Source organism: Antrostomus carolinensis, unplaced genomic scaffold, assembly GCF_000700745.2.
Source record: "Antrostomus carolinensis isolate BGI_N321 unplaced genomic scaffold, ASM70074v2 scaffold2633, whole genome shotgun sequence".
Lineage (NCBI taxonomy): Eukaryota > Metazoa > Chordata > Aves > Caprimulgiformes > Caprimulgidae > Antrostomus > Antrostomus carolinensis.
Genome location: NW_010302918.1, coordinates 56,099 through 79,965, shown reverse-complemented (window position 1 = coordinate 79,965; position 23,867 = coordinate 56,099). Strand labels below are relative to the sequence as shown.

The 23,867-nt window shown below is 40.4% G+C and overlaps 1 protein-coding gene across 1 annotated transcript in view; it reads left to right on the top strand.

The window, feature by feature from the left end:
- Nucleotides 1–912: 912 nt before the first annotated feature.
- The window catches only part of KIF26A (kinesin family member 26A), a 65,957-nt gene continuing 43,002 nt past the window's right edge, over nucleotides 913–23,867 (top strand). The window contains exons 1-2 of the mRNA XM_029083986.1: nucleotides 913–1,407; nucleotides 17,442–17,608. Of these exons, the coding sequence (XP_028939819.1) occupies nucleotides 1,042–1,407; nucleotides 17,442–17,608 (533 nt within the window). The 5' untranslated portion in view covers nucleotides 913–1,041. The remainder of the gene's footprint in view (nucleotides 1,408–17,441; nucleotides 17,609–23,867) is intronic.

Genomic DNA, 23,867 nt, shown 5'->3' with positions numbered 1-23,867 from the left:
AGATTTACAACAGGGCTGGATTTAATCTCTTGACTAATCTTTACGGTAGCAGGCTTGGGATGGGAAGGCATTTGTGTGTTTCAGGAGATAGGTAACTCTACCTCCAAATGGGAAACACAGAGCTGGGTTTTAAAATGTCTGGGCAGCCTTAAAATGAACTAGCCAGGGGGAGGGGAGAAAAAAATTGCTCTGTGGAAACAAAATAGGTGTTGCTTTTAAATCGCCTTCTTAGCGTGCCCATTGTCACACCTTCACACATGGCTGTAGGCTCAAATCTATTTCTCATCAAAGCAACTGTAGCGTAAGGGAATATTGCGACCATCTGGGTTGCAAAGATCAGAAATAGCAGTCCTCGCTAGCAGAGGAGCCAGCTGTGGGCAGCACCATGTAAACTGTTTTTTATGTCACTTGATGAATCATTTCTGAGGGTGAGGACAACAAAACATTTACCAGGTCATGCACTAATTTTTAAAAATACTTTAAAATCCAATTTTCCTGGGTTTAAGGTGGTGTATACCTTTGAAACACATTATGATATTTTTAGGTTCAGCATCTCAACTAGCGTTCTTCATGAGCATGGGAAATACAGTCATGTTAGATGTCTCTAAAGGAGAATTAATTAGAAGAATGAGTAGTTATCAAGTACTCCAGAGCTCCGCTGTTTAATTCTTTTGATAATTTTCATGATGAGTCTAATACGAATGAATTCACTTATGGTTTATTAATCTACTGTGACCTACGAGTCTTTTAGTGTATTTGGGGAAAAAAAGGCTGAGAGTTACTAGATTTAAAATACTTCCATGGGTGGAGAGCAAATCACAGAGAACTTGAGTCTCTTTCTTTCTTTTTCTCTTTCTGCACTGCTTTAACTCAGTATGGTTTTTCTGCCTTTCCCCACTTCTTTAGGACCCACGATTATCAGCTTTAATTTTTGACAAGCTTCAAGTGCCTGACTATTTACAGAAAAACAGGAATGAAGGAGAGAGCAGATGCGAAACTTGTGCCACTCACTTGAATCAGCTGAAGCAGGAAGCCATTCAGATGATGCACACCCTCAATCAAGCCAGCTACCCAGAGATGCCCGACCTCCCGCCCGGCGCCGGGGCCGTGACCAGCATGGTACCTAGGATGGTCACTGTCTCTTCCCAGAGAGACCTGCCACTCATTGCTGGGCAAGTGAACAAGCAGACTGGAAAATCACCGAATCTCTTCTCTGGGGCAGAGAGGAAGAAGGGACTTGGATGGTCTCAAGGCATGAGCAGTTTTCCAAACTCCAGCGTTCAAGTCACGGTGGCTCCCAGCGGTCTCAGCGGCGCTCTGAGCTCGGTCACCATCCAAGCTCAGCAGTACCTCGAGGGCATGTGGAGTATCTCCAGGGTGAACAGTTTCCTGCCTCAGGCTTGTCTAGTAAGTAGTGATAATTCAGAGTTTTGTTTACGTGTGTGGATATACAGAGAGATAAAGATAAAATTTGAGAATGTATACATATTTATCTTAGAGGGGGTCAGCCAATGGTATTCTAAACCATGTTTCAAGAACTGAAGAGCTGAAAAAGAGCTTTGAATGATGTTCTGTCAGATGTCACAAGGAATTTGCTTTCTTAGATGGTAAGATCCTTTCCTCAGACGTTTTTGCACCTATTTTAGCTTTGCATATGTAGGTAATGTTATTTGACTGTCACACACCTTGTGACCCCTTTAGGAAAATATAAAAGGTTAAGTTTGTCACATATGAAACTCTGGGAACTTCATGGGATTATATCAAAGATGAACTTGACCTTTAAGTCTAGCACTGAACTTCTAAGGCTGTGTTCAGCGCAGCAGATGCTGCTGATAGACTGTGATGGAGAGCATTAATCTTCAGGCTAGATGTGCTGCAAAACAGTTTGCTGTAAAGGAGGGTGTTCAGAAGGTTGCTTCAGAGCCACATGCCTGTAAATGTCATTGCACTTGGATTTTAAGCATTGATGTTGATTTTAAACATTTCCTGTATTCTGTCTATATTTTAAGAACTCCTGTGGGAAATGAAAAAGCTTTATAGAGGTGGGTGTTACCTTTAAGAACAAGTTCAGTACAGATTTGTGACTATCTATGGAACTGTGCTAAAAGGAAGGATATAGTGACTGGTTTTGACTAGGATTAAACCATTTTCACATAGCAGTGAACAGGAGAGTGTGAGTAAAGATTAAATATGTACAAATAGAAGTAATGGTTTTCACTTAAAGACGGCGTAGCAGATCTTGCAAGACCAGGTATGTTGGTGCTAGACAGCTTTAAATTTAGCATAATGCTGTATGTGCTATTGTGTATAAACACTACCTAGTATTGCTTGGTAACTTCAGCTGGTTGAGCTCCAAGATCATCAGAGATAAATATTTAAGACTGTGGCTGTGTAACATTACTTTTACAGGGTGGCTGTTGTGTTTCCTTCCAGAAAAGGTTTGGAGACATGATTCCCAACCCCCATACTTCTCCCTTATATGGAAATTTGTGAATGCACATACATCCCACCTTTGAGAGGTCCCCATTTAAATCCAGTGAATCTTCACTGATGTTAGATCAGTCTCTGATGATTTCACGTTGAGAAAAGGGAAAAAACTGACCCATTAAGCCCTTCATGGTTTATGAGGAACTGCTAATGACAAACCCTAATGCTCCATGTGTTAGGAATCAGTTTGGACAATGTAAGGCACAGGATGTTACCTTTTAAATATCTCTAAATTCTGTGTATATCACAGGAATGTAGGGAAAAAATGAGAAAGCTACTGGGTTAAGATGCTCGCACTCTCTGAAAGCAGAAGTATTTCCATTTCCCTGCTCATTCCTTGTCTGCCCTTATTCTTGTCTTAAATAATTCACTAACAGCCAGCTTCAGATTTCTTCCTGCTTAACCATGCTGACTGATAGATGTGGTTTTCCCTAACCACTGCATTATTCTAAGATAAAACGGAGTTGCCTCATTTAACCCCCATGAAGGAAAAACGTGTATAATGCAACAGGGCTTAAGTGTGATCTAGAAATGTGTAAAGAAACTCAGTAGCCTGGAAAACAGTGACCTTTAATGAAGGGACAAACACTGTTAGACACTGAGTGTTGGAGGCTGCTTGGATGTGATCCAGTCATCTGCAAGGACAGTTTAGATTTAGAAGCAGTTTTTGGAGACAAGCTAGGCTTCAGTTGTTTTATCTTTTTTTTTGTTTTCTTGTTCTTTTTAAAAATTTAAATAGTTTTATTCATTTAAGCCCAAATGTGGTTACTGAGGACTCTGTTGTGCATCGCTTCCCAGATTGTGCTTTCTGTGTCTGTCTGAATTATCCTACTGCTTTTTGTATTACTAAGAGCCTTGTGTCTGATGAAGCTGTTTGGGTGGGTAAGGCAGAAAGTGCTTCCCCTACGCTTTTCCTTAGAGGAGTCACAGGTGTCGAAGGAAGTAGGATTGGAGGGATTTCAGGAATTGGCTAGTATAGCCCTTGCCTAGGGCAGCACCCACTGCAGGACATTCTTGTTCAGGGCTCATCTCAGACTTTTGCAAAGCCTGGGATTCCCCGTCTTCTTTTGATTGCCAAGTCTGAACTTCCTTCCCTATTAGAAAAGTTTTGTTGATTTAGTTATTTCTATTTTGATTTTGGCTATTCTTTCCTGAAGTTGGAGGCAGGGTTTAGGTTTTAAGATTAACCCAGGAGAGAGCAGTGGGTATACATGCTTTTAGAGTTGTCTGTCTTTACTAAACTTTCCTATCTTCTTGTGGGGCAAAGCTGGTCTGGCTGAAGTAATTCTGGAGCAAGAGGAATAATGGCAGTAGAAAGGATAGCATTGAATGTATTATTTATTATGTGTAATGGCACTCTATCTTGGAGTCTACACCCCCGTCTAGGCAAGATACTGCACAAATGCAGAAGAAAAAGATAGTCCCTTCCCCTGGGAGTTCACACTCTCAGCTGTAATGTGAGTTATTTTGACCACTCTGTAAATACCCCAATTTTACTTGAAATCTCTAATTTTGCCTTGATTTCTTACCAAAGGGTGGTTCTGGGAACAAGTCCTGGACTTACTGGTAGGAAACTGTTACCCAAGCGCTTTACTGCTCAGTGATTTCACTCGGTGCTGTGATTAATTTTCTAAAGATGGGAAGACAGACACAGATAAAGGCTGGGGTTTGTCCCAACTATTTTTAGCTGCCAAAAAGACAGGTGTTTATTCTAAGCTAATTACCAAGACTTCCTTAGTAGTTGTGGGAGAGCAACAGGCACCTCCAAGAGGTGCTTTGTCCTCATCTCTTGGATGTCTGTCTTGGCTCATCTTGTCCACTGAAGGTGCCTGTAGCTTTCTGCTGGTGCTGGCAGAGTCCAGGTGGGTGACGAGGAGCAAACCCTTGCTTGGGCAGCCAATGCAGGGTGCTGTATGCCCAGTGCCTTGCAGGGGTGAAAGTACACCCCAGCATATGGCTGCCAAACCTCAGCACACCTCATACCTACAAACTTTTTTCCAGGATACATATTTTTTATTTATGGTTGGTTTTGATGGTGGTAGTGGAATTATTTGCAGAGAGAAAAAAAATGACTTGATTTTTGCTCTTCTCGTCTCCCTCCCCAGACTCGCGTGTATTACCTTGTAATGTCACTTATGGTTGCGAAAACGCTTCTGGGCTGAATATTGGGGGTCAGAAGTGCAGGACGTCGTAAATTTTTAATACATGTTTGGAGTTCAAGTGTGAAAATCCATTATATAGATTATAAATTTTTTGAACAGGAATGTGTCTTTGAAGTGTAGCGTGGTTACTGCTCAAACCAAAATAATAACAGTGGGCTTCAGGAGCCGTGAAGAGGAACAGTAATTAAGGATCGGAGGAAGGTCCAGGGAGGGGAAGACTAGGATTACAACCAAGGTGCAAAAGGTGAAGGTGTAATCAGCTGCTTTACCCAAGTGGCTTGTTGTGAAAAATTACAAAAAATAATCACCAGTAGCAGTGATAAGTAGTCTGACCAGACAGCGAGCACTGTGGAGGGGAGGGAGCTGGTGTAACTCTGGGTAAGACAACTGATTTGTAGTGGACGACTGACAACTTTAATTAATAAATAGTTTTATATTGATGTTTTTAATTCTAGACCTCACAAGTGAATATAAGGTTACTACTCAAATGAAAAAACATGTTAGCAGTGCTCAGCACTGCCAGTTAGTTTAACACAGAAGCAGAGGAGCAAGGGGAGTTTAGGCTTCCTAGATGTGTGGGAATCTGACTAGAGAGGTAGAAAATTAACACCACTGAAAATACCTTCTACCTATTAGAAGTATCTGCATGTATTGTGGAGAAAAGAGGTCTTACTGTATTCTTTCAGTTGTCTGTGTTATTAGTATGCAGTGTTACATACCACATAAAAGTGGTAAAGTAGCCATGCCATGTGCTATAAAGACATCACAGTGAAATAGAGCTTGTTTGCAAATTGCTTTTTCTTTCATCTTAGGCAAAATGAAATCCTTGCCACACTGTATTTCTAATTCGAATATACACAAATGATACTGGCTATAAGGCAAAGTATTGTGGCTCCTTGAATCTTTACCAGTTTCTAAGTTGCTTTAAAAATATATTAAAAAATGCACCATTAGGAAATTGGAAAAGTTGGAGCACTGAAAATTTGAAAGAGACTTAAGTAAAACTTTTAAAGCATATGTATATAAAATTGTGAATTTATCAATAGACCAATATACATCCCTGAGAGTATTCACAAATTTAAAGTATAAGTTTATGGCCTGATTCAGTGAGGTTCAGAGGGGGAGGCTTCACCTATAGCATGTGTAAATGGATGTGTATAACTCCTTCGATGTATAACTCCGGATGTATAACTCCTGTAGGCTTCACCTATAGCATGTGTAAATGGATGTGTATACTCTAAAGTTAAAGGAGTTAGGTTCATTTGTTTTATGTGAAAAGTCTCTGAAAGTTATTTTAGTCACAATTCAAGCTTTCCTGTAGTTCTTAGGAATAAGTCTCCTGCTTACCCTAATGTAAACCAGATGGATTCATCTGAGAGTAGTTCAGCCTCTGTTGACTTTCCTTAAATCCTCTTTGTTTGTTTATAGCATGGATGACTTACATTTTGCTTAGAAGAGGCAGTAAAAAGCTGACTGTGGAAAACAGAATGACAAGATTTACTTTCCAGCATTTACTTTTTTACTTTGAGAAATGTCATACCAAATGGATTTTAAAATTAATTTTTAAAATCCTTTTTGATAGCTTTCACAGTGACCTTTTATTAATACAATGCATGAAATATATTTTGTAACGAAACAATTAAAATATAGTGCTTTGACAGTAAATCTTGTCTGTGAGACATTTGCATGACTTTGAGCTTTGGGATATTTCTCAGACTCTACATATAACATCTTGCTTGTGGAGAAGTCAATAGCAAACCCCAGACAGGTGGTGGGGCCGGGGTTGCATAGAGCCTTTTCTATTTTCCCTTTAGCTTTAGTGGTGTTGGTGCTACTGCTTTTGTAGAGGAAGTACATAAAGGAAAGGTGATGGAAAAAAAAAAAAATCTTCAAAGCTAGTGTTGGTCACTCTCCGTAACAAGTCTGAACAGCCGAAGGAAACCTTTTGATCTAAGTTACTAAATGCTTTTCTTGTACTAAGCTAATTATAGCCCCCATGGAAAAGACTTTTCCTGAGACTGTTGGATCTCAGTTGGACAGTATTGCCTTGCGTTGCACTTTGCTGCCTTAGGAAGTGCAGAGGGAAGGGGTATGATATGGAAGGACAATGCCACTACCGGTGCCTGGCATTCAGAGTCAGTGAGAACCCACCCCAGCAGCCAGGCAGCAGACCAGCTTAGAATGTGGCTTGGAAAATCAGCCTTAAACACACAGATAAAAACATAGCCCTCTATTTTGTGTAGTTGCCTTTTTTTTCTAGATTGTTCCCAGTTTAGGATGTTGAAGGTGAAAATGAGATTACTTTTTAAAGTATCTCCAGGTATTGGAGTGACTTAGGAAAAACGTTAAGAGTTGACACAAAGGGTATTGGCTGCAAGATGGAAACGGGCATTTTCTTAGGTGAGGGTGTGGATTGCATCTCTTTCTGTGGTATATTTGACACTTTTGCCATACTACTGGTTTTACAGTGTGGGATGGGGTAACTATTCTCAGGACTCAGACCCTCTTGAGGCTCAAATTACCACCTGAAAACAGTTCTTTTGATCCTTCACCCCTCTAGGCTAAGCAGTTGTTATTACAGCTCTCACAGGGCAACAAGTCCCTACTCGCCTTTGTTGACAATTGAAGTCAACAAGCAATAATAAAGAATGTTGGCCCAGACTTCACCTGTATTCATCAGGGGTAGATTTAAGACAATCAGACTTTAGAGATTATGTTCAAATGATAATCCACAGAATTTGCCTTTGGCCCACAGGTCATTCTCACGTCCAGCAAATGTATCATAAGCTACACCAAGATAAAAAATTTTCTCCTTTTTTTTACCCAAATATTTAAATTTTCTACTCTTGCCTTTGAACTAGTTTCTTTGGGATGGCCTGTTCTGTTTACTCAATTAACTTGCAGCTTCTTTTGCTTCCCACTGGTCCATTCTTACTGTGCATGTGCTCCACTAAGAACTCGCCGGTGAACTGACTGTTAATCGATGCATCCCATGCCACCCCAGCATTAGAAATCACCTTACAAGAAAGGCTCATACTTTTGGGCTGGAGCTCAGAAGTGTCATCCAGCATTTGAGAAAGACTCTATATAGCTGCTGTACAATTGCATTTTTGAGGCTACCATTGCTGTGCACTGGCTGCATTGGTTTTTCAGGGTGGGCTGCAGCTGAGTGATGCCCTTTGGTTTCAGAGGTTAATGCAGCAGAGAAAGCAGATACATTCCAGGCTCAGCTCAGACCTTAGTTGTGTGCAGGCTGGTGGAGAGAAAGTCTTTTGCAGTGATCTCTGTGTACCACACGGAAGGAACTGATTTGCATGGCTGGATGCAAGTGTGGATTGTCCAGTCATCCTGCTTCTGTAAAACAGGATTGAACGTGGTACATTTTTTGGAAAGCGCTTTGAATTTAACATTTGCTCCATAGGCTGTGTACTGGAATGATGGCATGTTGAAGTCGTGGGACTCCAGGTAGTCAAGCTATGCACAGTATGAGCATTGCCAAAAGCATCTCCCATTGTTTTGTGGTGTGAGTGGCTGAACATGTGGCAAGGATTGATTACTTTTTGTTACTTGCAACTAGAATCACTGAAATGTCTTGGGTGGTAGCTTCTGAAAGGAGATTTAAAAAGCATCAATAGAAATGTATCTATTTTTCTGTTTCAGCACTTGGGCAAGAATTTATGATGTATAGGTAGAGTTCATAGACATTTCAAACATTTCATATGTGTGTGCATTTAATGGAATGGATTGCCACTTTACTGAACATAGCATCAGATCAGTGTTATTAATTGAAAAAGATTTTTCAAATTATTGCTAATGATGTGACACAGTTTTGTTAGAGATGGTGCATAAAATAGTGCTACTTGAAATGACATTAATGTATGCATTTAAATTCCTTTTTTCCCACTTATGTGCATTATTGATTTTATTTCATTGTTGAGGAGATAATGGATTTATAATTAGAATACAGTCACCGTAATCAATGATGAGAGTATTAGACTTATAAATAGAACTTTAAAACTATGATGAGGTAATTTGCCAGTGTAATGAAGGATCGATAATTAGAGGTTTGCTTTGAATCTGAAGGTCGTGCTTGTAAGATTCAGGTGTGAAACACTTCTAGGCAAGTGAGTTCATATAAATTATTATACAAACTGATGTTGTGATTAGGCATTTTCCAGAATTGACCTATTATTTATTATTATTATTACTACCACTACTACTTTTGTTTGGCGCCCAAGTGCTTATGAATTAATTCCTCTGGGTTTGCATATCTGCCACTATCTCAAAACTGGATGAGTTTGTTCTTTTCTGATACCTTAATTGAAGGCAGCATTTGAAAGGTGGCATAGGCAGGAGACCATTGCTGTGTTTTAGTTAGGCAAAAATAATGGACTTACCATTCAGAACCTTCCCCTTCTGCTTCTCAAAAGTCACAGTGGTAAAGTTGGGCAAGGCCATTGGCTGTTGTAGAGGGGTAGATGGCAGTGGAAGGATGAAGAAGGGAAGAGCAGTCTTTGTGATGCCTGGTTTGGGAATGGTCTGGTTTTAGTTGGTCCATGCGGAGTAGCTGTCTAGACATCCCCTTGAGTCTCACCAACCTCTCCTGATGACCCTAAAGTACCCATGGGGGCCTATGGAAATAGTTCAACTTCCTGTTACTAGTTAAGCTAAGAAAGACTCTAGTGAAAAGATTGTATGGGATTGATAAGAACATAAGAAATATCCTGCTGGGTCTGAGCTGCCAGCCTGTCTAGCCCAGGGCTGTCTTCAGCAGCGGAGCTAGAAATAGTGTTTTAGGGAGAGCCATGGAGCCTGGCTGCTTTCTGCAGTCTGCTCATACTCCCCATCATGCCCAGCTGGGGAACTCTCAGGGGCATATCCCTGTCTGTTCCCTTTAGTATCTGTTTGTGGACCTGCTGTCCAGGAATTTATCTAATCCCTCTCTGACCTTGCTGACACTGCTTCCACAGCCTCCTGTGTCAGCAGGTTCCACAAGTTCACTACCCCAGTGCAAAGAAGTACTTTCTTTCAGGTTAGCTACCACCTCCATGACTTTGTAAACCTCAGTCTGTTCCCCCTCAGCCTTCCTCTCTGAGTCCCAGCCTCTTTCATCTCTCCTTCTAAGGCAGCTGCTCCATCCTTTTGACCATTTACTTGCTTGGCTCTGTCATTTCCCTTACTCCACTACCAGTATCCTGAGGTGCAGGACGAGGACTACACCTGGCACTCAGTATGTGGATCCTCTCCTTCTTGTTCTCAGTGCTCTGCCTTGTGATGTCCAAAACTACTGGTTGTTTTTTTGTTTTGTTTTTTTTTTGGCTGCTGCTACATCTTGAAGTGATGATTTCAGAGGAACTGTCAATGACCTTTAGATCTTCTGAGTTGTAACTGCTAGTTTTGAGTTCAGCATAATTTAGGTGTGGTTTAGAGTATTTTTCCCGAAATACATGGTCTTATCTATGTAAAATCTCACCTTACACTTCTTTGCCCGCTCGCATTTGGGAAATTTGTCTAGAGTTCCTCATCACTGGCATGGCATTTGGCCACTTGAAAGAGCTTTGGGACATCTGCAAGCTTGGAGATTTCTAGTCATGGTGAGTCATGACTGTCAGTGCATCTGGATTACATGGTTTCCATGTGGGGAGTAAACAGCAGGTCAGCAGGGAACAGCTGCAAGGAAAAAGAGCAGCATCTACACAGGTCCATCCATAATTTGGAGGCTTGGTGTCCTTCAACAATATAGTCAGAGCTGTCCTAGTTTTTTTTGAATTTCATGCTGCTTCATGAGCTTGCCTGTAATTGAACCTTGTTCACTAGATGTGGGTGTACTAAAGACACAGTTTTCTGGTTGTATAACGAGGGCTTGTACCTCTTCAAGCAAGATACTACTCAATGGGTGCCTTGCATGTGGTAGCTGTCAGGCAGATTGGTCTCAAGGGATGTTCTCTTTAAAGTAGTTATATCTAATATATAAGCAGTTCAAGCATGATTGAAATAGAGATTGGTTATGACAGTCTCTGTCCACCTTTTCCTTTATTTGCTGATGTTTTATGTCAATCGTTATAACAATATAATGATTATAACAAAATTGTAAGACCTGTAATTCTTGGGAATGTGGTCATTCCATTTTGCTGAATAGAGTAATCAAGGCACAGTGAGATTTTGGTTGAGTTGCCTAATGTCATTGAGAAATTTTGTTGTGGAGTCAGGAGGGCAACACAGGTTCTCCCGATTCAAAGCTCTGTACGTGTCCTGTGTTTCGCTGCTGTTAGAGACACATATGGCCTGTGGAAGTCAATCCTAATGGAAAAGCATTTGTCTTCTTGTAGGAAACCCAATCCTAGACTGACAGAAATTTGCATTATTATGAGCTTGTTAATGAATTCCTTTGCTTGCTCATATCAGCCTCTGACAAAAAGCAGGGATTCAACTGTCTATTTGTCCACTTGAATAAACAATTCATTTCTAATTTTGACCACAATGGTAAATTAAAACACCCTGAGCAGTACACAGCTATATTTTTTTGGCTTTGGAGGCTGTAACTATTGTAATACATGTCAACAGGGAGGGCTCGGGGCAACATTTTCTGATGTTTGCCTGGAGGCATTAGAAGAAACAGTTCCTCTAGTCTGTCTGTTTTAAACTCACTGCATGTGAAAAATCACAATTTGAGAGTGTTTATGTGCAGCAGGATCTACATCCTCCTTGATAGCCCTTTTTCATGTCCTCCTGACTTTCCAGGTGGTGGGTTTACATGTGCAGATAGGAGGGTGAAGTTTGTGTGACTGGTGGTCAGATATCTGTGAAGAAGGGCAAAAAAAGCATCGCTTGCTGCCTCTTTTGGTACCAGTGTTCTGAGAGGCTGAAATGTGAAGTAATTGGTCCATCATTGCATGATGGCATCTTTGTGCTACCAGAGCCCTGGCTGCAGAGCCCTTCCAGCCTGGGAACATGGGCAGGCTGAAGAAAGCAACAGGCATTTCGTAGATGAAGGAGGACTGCCCAAGACCTGCCCAAAACCTTAATAAATTTCTCAGGGACCAAGGAGCATGGTTTAGGAGAGACCTTGGGCCAACATGAGATCAGGAGCCCCTGGTCAGAGGGAAACAAGGTACCTTTTCTCCATCCTTGTTCCGCTGAGGGCATCAGCTCTGGATGCAGCTGTGTGCATGTGCTCAATAGTTGAAGAATGAGTCCTTTCTGTGCATGAAGCACAGACTGCTGGTGATTTTTGGTGGTGAAGATCCAAACCCTTAAGCTGGTTTAGTAATTCAGATATTAATCCAAAAAGCAAGAGCTCTGAGGTTGTCTTTGGATCTCCTACGTTACTTTCCAGTCTGTGACAGCAGATGAACCCTCCTTTTTCTATTTAATTCTACTTGTCTGTAATTTTTCTTCTGCCTCATCTTCAGAGATCAGTGATAAGCCAGGCATTAGCAGCTGTTGCAGCTGAAAGCTTATTTTGGGGGAAGGGATATTATGTGCTGCATTTGATTCACATTGAACACAAGATGCATATAAAAGTCTGAAACTACAAGTTTAGGCATTCTTGTTAGCACATTGCAGCTGCAGGTTATAAAATGACTGCTGTAGTGTATTGTAGTTATAAAAAACCTTAGTTATTTTATAATAAGCCTTGGCAGAAACATTGTCAAAAGGCAGTAAAAAGTTTATCCTGAACATGTTTCACTTCAACCTGGCATATACTGCACAGTTAACTTTACATGATGCTTGGCAGTCTGAGGAGGAGACATTTCACATAGAAGACGTATGCAGGACTTATTAACGCTTATGGGAAAGGAAGGTTTATAGTATGAGCGTTATCCAGATAGAGATTTACGTCACATTTGTTCCAGTTAGTGGTAGTAGGTCATAAGAGTCTCAGCATGAATCATTTAGGGGGAAAATTACGGTTTTACCATATACAGACAGTAGATTTAATATATTGCAAAATCATTAGAACAAGTAGTTTTTACAATTTATTTGCCTGTGACGTTCCAGTCTGAAAGGGGAATAAAGTAAGTTAAATAGTCAAAATTCTATATGCCTGTGTGCTAGTCAGAAGGCGATAAAACCAACTTTAAAATAAATTAATTTTAAAAAAGTCCCAGTACAGACTCAGACTTCATCTTGCTAGAGCTTCATGTGCAATTCACTGTTGAAGCCCTGCTGAATGCTTTCATTATGGGACCATTTTTTGAAATAAAATAAATTGTATTGTGTTCTGACTCTGATTACACAGATGTGTGTGAGACTCATTGATGCTTTTGTAATTTTCTCCATTCCCTCTCCTGTGAGTCTGTTCTTGGTACTTACATTTAGACATCATATCTGATTACTTTGTGTTGCAGCTCTTCTGCTTTTCTTTTACCATTGCAGTGCAATCCCAGGATTGATTTTTCTCTAGATTTTTATATTCCCATGTTTTTCTTGCCTGTCACCAGGCCTGTATTTTGCATGAGTTACAGAGACAAAGTGGCAGCACCTAGGTTGGCGTTTTTGGGTCCCTAGACAAAGGTCAATGTCCAGAGAATGGAAATACTCAGGAAACTGAAAACATTATGGCTTAGTTTTTTGCTTTGCACTTCAAACCTGTAAAGATCTTGTTAGGGTTGTAATTGTCCTTTAGATGATCATGGCCTGACAGTGTACCTGGAAATTTAATCTATGGCCAACAGTGTAATTTTGGACTAGTCTGACTTGTTTAAACCTGGGCAGATGTTTCCTGCCATCTGGTCACAGCAGTGAACCTGTGTTCTGGGAATCAGGGATGGAGCAGGGGATGCCCCTGCTCTGCCCAGCATACCTCCACGGCCTGAGGATGTCAGGTCACCTCTGTCTCTTCCTGCCCTCTCCCCCAGCCTTTGGCCATCTTAACTGGGAACAACTCGTGCTGTCATTGCTTGTTGTGGCCCTGCCAACCTCAGCTGCATGTGTGGATGCTGCCAGCCAGAATGCAGCATGTCTAGCTCTGCTCCCCTGTCCTCAGGACAGGCGCTGGGCCCTGGTTCTGAAACCCTCCCGTCCATGACCCAGGCACAGATACAAAGCACTGAGACATTGGTCATTCCCACGTGTACAAAACACCTGGTGTGACATTTTCAAGTGTTGTCCTTGCTGTGCTCTTACTGGAACTCGTTTTCATGTGGCTTCAGAGCGAGTAGAGGAAAGGAGACCTATAGAGCAGTTCTGGAAATCCTTCCTTTGAGGATTAGCTGGTTTCCAGAGAGTTAATGGCTTTTGTCTGGCAAACCTTTTATTAGAAAATTAAAACAAACATTAATCTCTGGATGTGGAGGCCTATGACACTTTAAATCTTCCATGCAGTCAGTAACACTTTGTAGTGACAAGGTTGTGATTTCTGTGTTTGATCATGAATGATTTATGAAAATTTAGTAAACAATGAAGCACAGTTCCCTCTCAGCTGCAGACTGGAGTCTTCTCCTTGTGCAGACTTCTGTGCTTAAAAAGTCATGCAAAGTTGTTCCCATTCCTTCAGAGAATTAAAATTTTCACACACGATCCCCAGAAGACCATGGGTTGAGGTGAGTGAGATTCATGAAGCAATTCCTGCATTTAGTTTAAAAAGTAAGCCCCTTTATCTTATTTGTACCCCTTCAGCAGCTGTGACCGAGACGCAAGCTGAAACCATGGTGTGACAAACCAGGGTGCCTGGGAGGGTCCTATGACTTGTCTTTAGTTTTCCTGCCTCAGGGCAAGTGGCTGGAACCTGACAAATTTCCTCATACCTGAGCCCTCCTCATCAGCTGAGAGCTGTAACTGTCTCAGGGAGAGCTGAACGTGGTTGTGCTGGAAAATGCCGTCACTTTGGATGGTGCATGCAGTCCTTGAAATTAAGGAGGAACTTCTTTTGTGCTTTTTGAGCTTCTCACAATGCAGCAAAACTGATGTTACCTCTGTATTTAAGAATACTAACTGGGCAACTGAAGACTTAATTATAAAGAGATGAGTTGTCTTCTGCGCTTGTCTTCTGATGATTTTATCTTGCATGTCTTACTTCCCTTTACAAGAATCAATGCCTTCTCCTTGACTTCCCCTCATCCTCCTTTCACACACACAGAGAACTGAGCATAAAACTTGCAAATTTATCCAGAAATTACAGTTAGAGTTTTCAAAAGTGTCTAATGTGGGAATAGTAATTTACAGACATTCAAATTAGATATGTTGGTTTGGAAAGTATATTAACCATCTGGTATCTGAAATATCAGGGTTGATTTTGATATTTCAAGTTAGATGCCTGATATATCCACAATCATTAGTCCCTTAGAAACGTAGGCTTCTAAGTTCTTACAGAAATAAAAGTCGTGAAAAAGGAATGGATGTTATACATTGCTCTGATTTTTGTTAAGTGTGAAGAGCTTTTACAAGAACTGATCTGTTAACAGATTCCAGTCAGTTCTTATAAATCTGTTACGCTTTGCTGTAAAATTCACTGGAGTTTCATGCTAACTCTACAGATTTCATATTTAGCTTTAGGTTTTGCCATCATATAGATTAAGCTTTAGTTAAAGGACAACTGTTTAGAAACACATTGCTGCTTCTGCTTTCTTTTTTCAATATTTTGCTTAAACATGTGATTTTCTTTGTTTTCGGTTGTCTAATATAGCCCCGGTTGAAAGTGAATGGAAAAATATATCTTGGGAAGTCATGTTGACCCTGTAATTTTTTAGTCTGAGACAACTGCACATGTGACAGAGGGTTATGATTGTCTTCCTGGCAGAACATATGGGAGTATTAAAATACTAAGGTAGCCTGTCAGTGGCTGCTGGTAGGGTTTCCTTCTCTTGCTGGCCATCATGCCACTAGCTGCTGTGCGTGGCAGCCCCTTTGACATGCCAATTTCTGAGCTCTGCCTACTGGCCTCAGAGTTTCTGGAGTAGATTTCTTAGTTTGTAAATTGCTAGTAAACTCTGCTTACTATTAGTGCTTTGCATCAGTTCATGTAACTCAGAAGTTCAGATGTCACATTTGGATCTTTCCCAGTCTGCTTTGTTTTCCCCATGCCGTATATTTTCCATGGCTGGTATAGGTCAAGACCACACATTTGTCACTTCAGTTTGTTAATGCTCAAGTACCTGCTCATATTGCTGGCATACCATTTTTTTGGGCCAGTCTTGGTCTTCAGCAGTGCTTGGTCACTGCCTTTTTGCCTGGACCACTAAGTCTCCTGAGACTTCTGTGTTACAAAGTAAAGGGTTTTTCAGAGAGTTATTCAAAGGTTCCAGTTAGACTTTTAGTGTGAGTAGCTTCGCTAAGATTAAGTTAATCTATGTGAATGTTCTTCTGTGTCTCAGCCTCAGATCTCTTAGGTGAGCTCTATAAAAGTACTTTTTTGTGTAGCAGGTAAAGCATTAGTCAGCTGCTCCATAATACTGATAATAGTATTAATCTTTAAAGAACAGACCTTCAAAGGACCTGGGTGCACTTTCTTCTTGTTGACTTTGCTGGGAACTGGGAATTCAGCACTCAACCTATGGGAATGAGTCCAGATGAAACTCCAGATGGCCCTTCATGCAGCAGTTAAGCGCTGCTTGGTCGGCAGAGTTTTCTTATACTTTTTACCTAATAACGTGGTTGCCTCAGTTCTCATGAGAAAAACTCTGTTTGGGTTGTTAGTGTATGAGAAAATTGAGGGTGTGTATGTAACTAGGAAGGCTCCATTACCATGTCTGTATATCTGTAGTTGTGAAACATTATCTATGGCAGCACAAAATTTAAAATTTGGTGGCATCCCAGGAAGTACTTAATTGCGTTTGTGCTTCATTACAAGGCTGTCTCCTTTTCTGGAATTTATTTTAGCTAATTAGTTGGAAATGTCAAAGTAGTATTTCAGATGACAGAAACATCATATATTATCATACATGAAGCAATTAACTCTTTTGACAAATATTTATTGTGGTGTCGTCTTTAATTAAATCTTCAGTACTCCCAGACACAGAGCAGGTTCTTCTGAAAAGGAGGCCTTCTCAGCACTGTCAATGAGCATTTGACTGATGAGACTTAATTGAACTTGGTACAGAAAGGGTTGGTGGCCTAAGCATGAAGATATCCATGTGACATAATTTCACAATACAGATGTCTGATATTTTGGCAAAATCCCCAAACAGTCACTCCCCCTCCTCCAAACTCTGTCTCAGATACCGCACATGCCTTATGCTGGGGAAGATGCATCTCCAGACACTCCTTCCACTGGGATGGTTTGCAGGAGTCAAAAATGCCGTGTACTTGTGCTGCTAAGACAGATAACGCTGAAAAGCAGGGCTGTATATGTGTTTTAAAAAAATCATTTTTTAATGTAGTTCTTGGGGTTATTCATGTGGAAACACGTTACAAATGTGACTGTTTTGTTAGTTCCTCTTAAACAGATAGGTCTTACAGATGATGTGCCACTGAGAAATAATTCCTGACAGTTATAACTGAACCAGATAAACAGTGCTGCCAGCTCCCAAATAACACTGTAAAACAAAAGGGTTCTGCTTATCGTTTTCCATTTCTTCATGCCTGTCAAACTATTTAACTGTGCATTACCCATCACAAAAGGGTATTCTGTGTTATTCTGCTTGTCTGCTGCGGTCATGGCTTTTACCTTCTCTGTTGCTGGACCTACTGCTCTACTCTTGTCCAGCTGTGTCACTCCCTAGCCAGTGGTGTCTTCACCTTTGCCCTTGTAAAGACTCTCTTTGGAAGTACTGCATGCGATTTCTCCCTGCCATGGCCATTCAGCAGGTGTATTAACCTGTACATATGTTTGTTGTTACTATTTTTTTTCAGGCAGAAACAACAGCAGAGAGTGGCCGGGATGGTCCCAATGTTCAGATCAGCTCAGGACAGAACAACTCCGACCCCACGGGAGCAGGCAGCTCGGCAGCCTCCCAGAGCCTGGTTGCTCCAGCTGGGGTCTCGGCAGGTACCTCAGCTGCGGCTTCATTCTTCATAAGGTAGTCTTTCACCTTTCTGGTTTCTGTAACTGCTTATGGGTCTTCAAATGTTTGTGAAACGCTGTTGAGTCTCCTTGCCATGCATAGGAGGTGTAGAGTGTAGTGCTGGTTGCTGAGAGGTGGAGTTGGTCACCTTGTTGTGACTGTGGCTTCCCTGCCACTGGGGAGCAGATATGTGATGGTGATGCCCCATTTCTCTCTCTGGAGACCTGAGCAGGAACCTTTATTGACCAAAACTCAAGAAAATGTGTGTCTCTATCTTATCTATAATGGGCATTTCCACCTGTAGCAAGTCTGTTACTCTGTAGGTTTCCTTGGAGCAGAAACTGAAGTAACAAGGTTTTTTTCACTTAAATCTACATAAAAAAAGGTTAGACCTTTGTTCAGTAGTATGACCTATATGTGCAAATAAAAGTTTTTCCATAGTTGGTAACAACAGTTAAAACAGTTTAAGATATTCTTTTTTTAGCAGTAGCCTAGAACAGTTGTTTTTTATTTTTTTTTCCATTCTTGGGTCTTATAATGAAAATTATGTTAGTTTTGTTTGTGAAATGTTGGTTGTAATTAGCAATGTTGATTAAATGCAATACGCTGTCAAGCAGATGGTATTTAAAACAACAAAATTTAAGGCTTTGTATTTGTATTCCAAACTCCTTTTTAAAGTCAGAACTGAACATGTTTTGAGACAATATTGCAAAACGTATGTCTGTGAATGGCATGAAAGTCAAATTTATGCACTGAGTGAGGATTCTTCTTATCATGTAATCATGATGGTAATTTTATTGTTTCCTTTTCCTTGATCTTTAAAATGTTTTGCACCATTGCAAAAATTATGTTTACTGTATATTACAAACTGACCTCAGAAGGAGCTCAACTTACTAGGTTCTGTTTTTCAGAAGAACATAGTACAGTGAGTCTTAAGCATTATATGCCTACATATCACAGTCTGTCTGTATGCAAGAGGCTGGGAAATGACCGCTCCAACAGCGGGGTGTGTAAGTTAGTGTTTTGTCTCTCTGCTAAGTGCTGCAGGTTTAAAGTTGACACAGAGAGATGGTTGCCTACAAAGGATGATTTGTTTCATTTTAAGATAGGTGTCTGAGATCAGTGGGAGTGGAGAGGAAAGGTTTGGGGAAGAGCTCAGACATCTCTTTTCTTGTTTAGTTACCTAAATAAGGACAGATGAGTCCTCTCCAAAGTACCTGGACTGGACAGCAACCCGGCTTTCATTACTGTATTTCATATTGTGGGTATGATCAATATGATTTAGCTTAATCTACTTTGGGTTTATTTCAGTGTGAATCTGTATGTTGTAAGCAGATGTTAGGACTGTAACTTTCTCTGGGGAATCCAGAAAATAAAATACCCTCCTGGGAATTGAAAGAAATAAATCAGTGCCTAATAATCTGAAGTAAGACCCCAAATCTTTTCTCCCAGTGATGCTTCTGTCACTGGTCAGCAAAACTCAGTTCTGGTTTTACTGTAAAGCGTCAGATCCTTACTAATGATTGTTGTTGGCTTGATTCAAAGATTCTTGAAGTCAGCAGTAAGACTGCAAATGACATCATTGTATGTTGGATCAGGCCCTAATTGCTTCTCATGAATCTGTCTTTGCCTTGAGTGAAACAGAGTTTTATAGCTTTAGCAGCTATTTGCTAGCTAAAACATTTTAAAACCCATTAGTACATTGCTTATTCCCTCTCCATGTTTCCTCTGCTCAAAATTGATTCTCTTCAATTTTTTAAGCAAAGAACAGGGCTGGTTGAAATTTTTTTGTACAAAGCACTCACTTCTGTTTCTTTTTTTGTAGTTGTTGTTGGAGAGAGAGACTTAAGTGAGAAATAAATGTTTCCTTTATCAGTTATCTGAATTAGTTTTGTAGCATTTTCATGATCTTTCATTGCACTGCTGATTAATGTATTTCAGCATTCATTTCTCAGTATTCCAGAATCTGTCTAAAAATCTCAGGTTCCCTAAAAGCAAGTGTTCAAGAAACAATTTCAGTTATTACTCTGATTAAAAATACAAATTGAAACACAGAAAATCTCACAAAGGCTGAGGGAGAAAGATCCATTATTGATCCCTGGCCGACATAAATATATTAAGCAGGTCCTCAGGTGGGTACCATTACATAGTCCTAGCCAGGCTTCTCCACCACCATTGGCATTAGCCTCAGGAGAGGCTCCCTCTCCCACTGCTCCTTCTTCTCTTCTGACTCCTCCTGTCATGGGGACCTTATGGATCAAAGTTTCCATGCTGAGTCTCCCTCCTGCCCTTGAGCCATGCAGTCCTGAGCAAGAGGGGAGAGGAACAAGAGGAAATCTTCAAAGATGAGAGAGAGACAGATGCTGGCGGAACCTGGGGTGGAAGCGGCTTATGCAGGGACCACAAGTATTGGGTTATCAACAATTTTGGTGATTTTTATTCAGTACTGATGGGATATCAGACTGCTTTCCTCCAGCCTTTCCCGCACAATCTTCTCTTCCCCTTTGCACCATCCAGCCTCAAGTGTGTTGAGGAAGAAGGTCATCCCTGCCTTGAATCCTTTGCAGCAGCATCTACTTCTCTGCCCTTTGTCTCTCTGTTCAGCTAATCCTGGCTCAGCAAGCACCTAGAGATGGAAGAGGAGTCATGGCACTAGTGTTATGCTGTAGTCCCTATGCAACGTATTTGCTGTTTCTTTCCTTGCTGTGTTTTTCTCCTCAGCCACTTAAATTCTGAACTTCGTATCAGGGCCAGTGTGTTATTCGTGTTATGCAGAGCTTGTCACATTTTGTTCCTTGTTCTCTACTGGAATAAATGCAGTTAATATATTGATAATCACAAACACACATATATTTATTTTTTTCAAATCATTGCCCTCTCTTTGACCAAATCTACTGAGTACCTCCATCTTTTGACAAGAGCCCTTTTATAAAAGGGGCTGTGGTTGGGACTGTAGCTTGGGAAAAGGGCTGTTTTGTCACAGAAAAAATGTAGCTAGGCAAAAATATGCGAGTATGTTAGCATTCAGTGTATCAGGGTGCAGGGTTAGTTACTTTGAAAGACAAAGCCTTCATAGGGTGCTTGTGGAAGCTGCATCTGTGATTTCCTTAGCAGCAACAACACTAGATGCAGATTTTTTTTTTTAAACATAAATAAAAGATTCCAGTCTTGTTCTACATGAAACAGTGTTAACTGTGTTTGTACAGGTCTTAGCACAATTAGATTTTGGGCTGTGGCATAGTTTCCTGGCAGCAAATAAATGCCTTTTTCACATTAATACTAGTGTCTCTACTTGGTGAAATAACACCCTTTGACTCTTGCTTGTGGGCTGTCTTGTGCCTGGGAAGGGAGGAAGTCTGTGCAAGTTTTTTTGGTTGTTTGTTTGGTTTTTTTATTCCAGTTTGTTCCTCAGTGGGAGTCATAGCTTTTTTTTTGCTTTTTTTTTTTGGTGAGGTCACAAACTCAAAAGACCATACAGAGTTAATATCCTTACCTGGAAAATAATAACTAAGAGCTGCAGCAGAATGTTTACCTGGTGATAAGAGGCACCCATGGTTAAAATTAGTATCTTTAAGTAGTCTTTGCCATGAATCCACTGATTTTGTGAAGCATATGTGCAGCCCTAATCTACATATTCATCAAAAGCTCTTTCTCATTTGAATGTAATATTTAATTTTTTCAAGCTTAATTATGTTCTGCTTTTTTTTTAAGAAGAAGTATTTTATTCATTACCTAGAAATGCAAAGTGTCTAGCATGGAAGTGCTAAGTATTCAAAATCAAAGCCAAATACTAGAGCCAGCAGACAGAAGCGTATTAAGAAATTAAATCAGTTTTAAGCTTTTTCCTTACTCTGATCTGTCATAGAAGGAGGAGAGCTTTGATTAACATCTGACTGTGTCACACAGGCAAATTGCCAGACATTACTCAATGGTCATGTTACTGAAGGACCAGAGGATTTAGCAGAAAATTCAGCTTCTCAGTAGGTCGCTGATAGAATAAGAAAGCCAGAGCAAAAAGCACAGCTCGTGGGCATGGCTGTGAAGAGGCTCCCAGTTTACCCCGACAATGCAGGAGAAGTTTAATCTTGTGTTCTTCAGATTTAAGAAGAATGAAGCTGGTCTTTATCCCTTGGTGTGGCACAAGCCATGCCTTGCTTAATGCTCCACACTTATACTTGTTTCTAGGTTTGTTTTTTTTTAATAAGAAACCTGAACAAACTTTTTATTCCCAAGTGACAATATGTGAGATAGTTGTAGGACCCTTCTGTAGGCTGTGCTTGCAACTAAGTAAATATAAGTATAAAGCTGTACAAGCTGTTGGGTTTTTTGTCACCCAGACACCTGGGGAAGAGAGGAAATGGTGCTTTCAAGAACAGGCAGGAGAAGGTCAGCAAGGAGGAGGAGCAGAATGGGCATGCACTTGGGAAGAGGTTAATGGGCTATCTGACAAAAAAGAAAATACAACTCCTTTGGCAGGAGAATCAAGGCCTCCAAGAAATTGAAGCCATCACCATTAACATGCCATTTCTGCCTGTTGGTGGCTGGTGACAGTGATGGCAGGCACTGCCTGTGCTGCTGGGTGGGTGTACAGTGTTTTTGGTAAAAGTGTGGGTGTCTGGCGTCGGTGCACAGGGGAGCTGTAAGGAAGGTTAGAGCAGTGATGGGGCAGCTAGGAGGAAGCAAAACTGTTTAAAAGAAAATATATATAAATGCAAGTGACCCTGAGCAGTGTTGAGCACAAGACAAGTTGTGTTAAGTCCCTCTTCTTAAATTTTAGTCTTGTTTGGTGTTGGGTTATTTTCAGATCTTTTCAAGCTGGTTTGCTCATAGGGTTGCACTTGTTGCCATGGGATTGCTGCCTTTGGAGCAGGGAAATAACAGCTACTTTCCCTTACATCCGTCTACTTTTGTTTGATGAATTAGTTTTCCAAACTTAGCACTCACTATGCACTCACTAGTTTCCCGGTTTCTAAATTATTTGCAGCATTGATGGGCTTTGCTAGATTAAAACAATTTAAGTTAATAAATCTGTAGAATCATAGTGGTGAATCATACCCATTATCTTTCCACTCTCCTCATATTCCTGCATGTTTGGGAAAGCTGTGTCAATTTAGACATGATATAAAACATTACACATGATATGCTTTTTACAAGCAGCTTTTCTTAAGAAGATACAACATACAGTCTCTGAGTAATGTAATTGAAGAGTTAAAATAAGCATAGTCGTTGTCTTTTTCTAGATTCAGGATATTCCATCATATTTTAATGCCTGTGAGTTGTGGATTAAAGAATCTAATTATTCACTAATGAGCAGTAATGGTACATATAAACTAAGGGTCACTATCCTATTACAGGCACCTGATGGTTCACTGATAAGCATTTGGTCATTAGATTGACCATAAAATATAGTCAATAATTGAGGTTACTCGTAGAGCAGACACCTTATCAGCTTTAGGCATGGTGGGACAGCTTGTCAGTACTCTGTGTACTGATTGTGCTGTGACTGAGCATATGATTAGGGTATTGAAGCAGTCTGTATCTAATGAAACGGCAGGAAAGGCATAGCAATATTAGCACAACCACTAAATGACTAATGTGTTTTTGTTCCAAGCCTCAGACACTTCAATTAGTTCCAATAAACTCTGATCCAGTGTAGCGGCAGGCAGAGAATTCAGATATTTTGTGTGCAAGCTTTCATTACACTAGTTTAAATTTGTAACATTTCAGGGACAAATGAAATCTGTGTGGCTTTGAATGAAAAATGATGGAAATTAATAAAGGCTGTCATTACCATTTTTACTTCATTTTTTTCAGTTTTATTTTTGCATTTTTTAGATTTAGAGTACTTTCTGCCTGGTGCCTGATTTAAAAGATGAAGCTGACAGCAGCAGATTATATGTCTACATACTCGGCTTTAAGGTCCATTCATGCAGTTAATGTAGGCTTGTGTGTATAGATCTAAACTTAGAATGTGTTCCTTAGCATTTTGTACCATTTAGAACATTAGTCAAATAGTCTTGTTCTTGAAGGCTTTTGTAGAGATATTGATTTTACTGCACTTCAAACTGTTGCTGGGAAAATAACCTCAGAACCTATCCTTTTACGATTTTTTTTTCCGTGAGGATGCCTTAACTTTTATAAATTATTTAGTATGGTGAAGGATGCAAAATGCCTTTTGTCTTTCTGAACTGCTGCTCAGGCTTCTGTGATGCGACCTTGGAAAGTAACCATAGAAACATGTTAAAAGCATCAAGTGAAAATCAGTAGTTCGGTT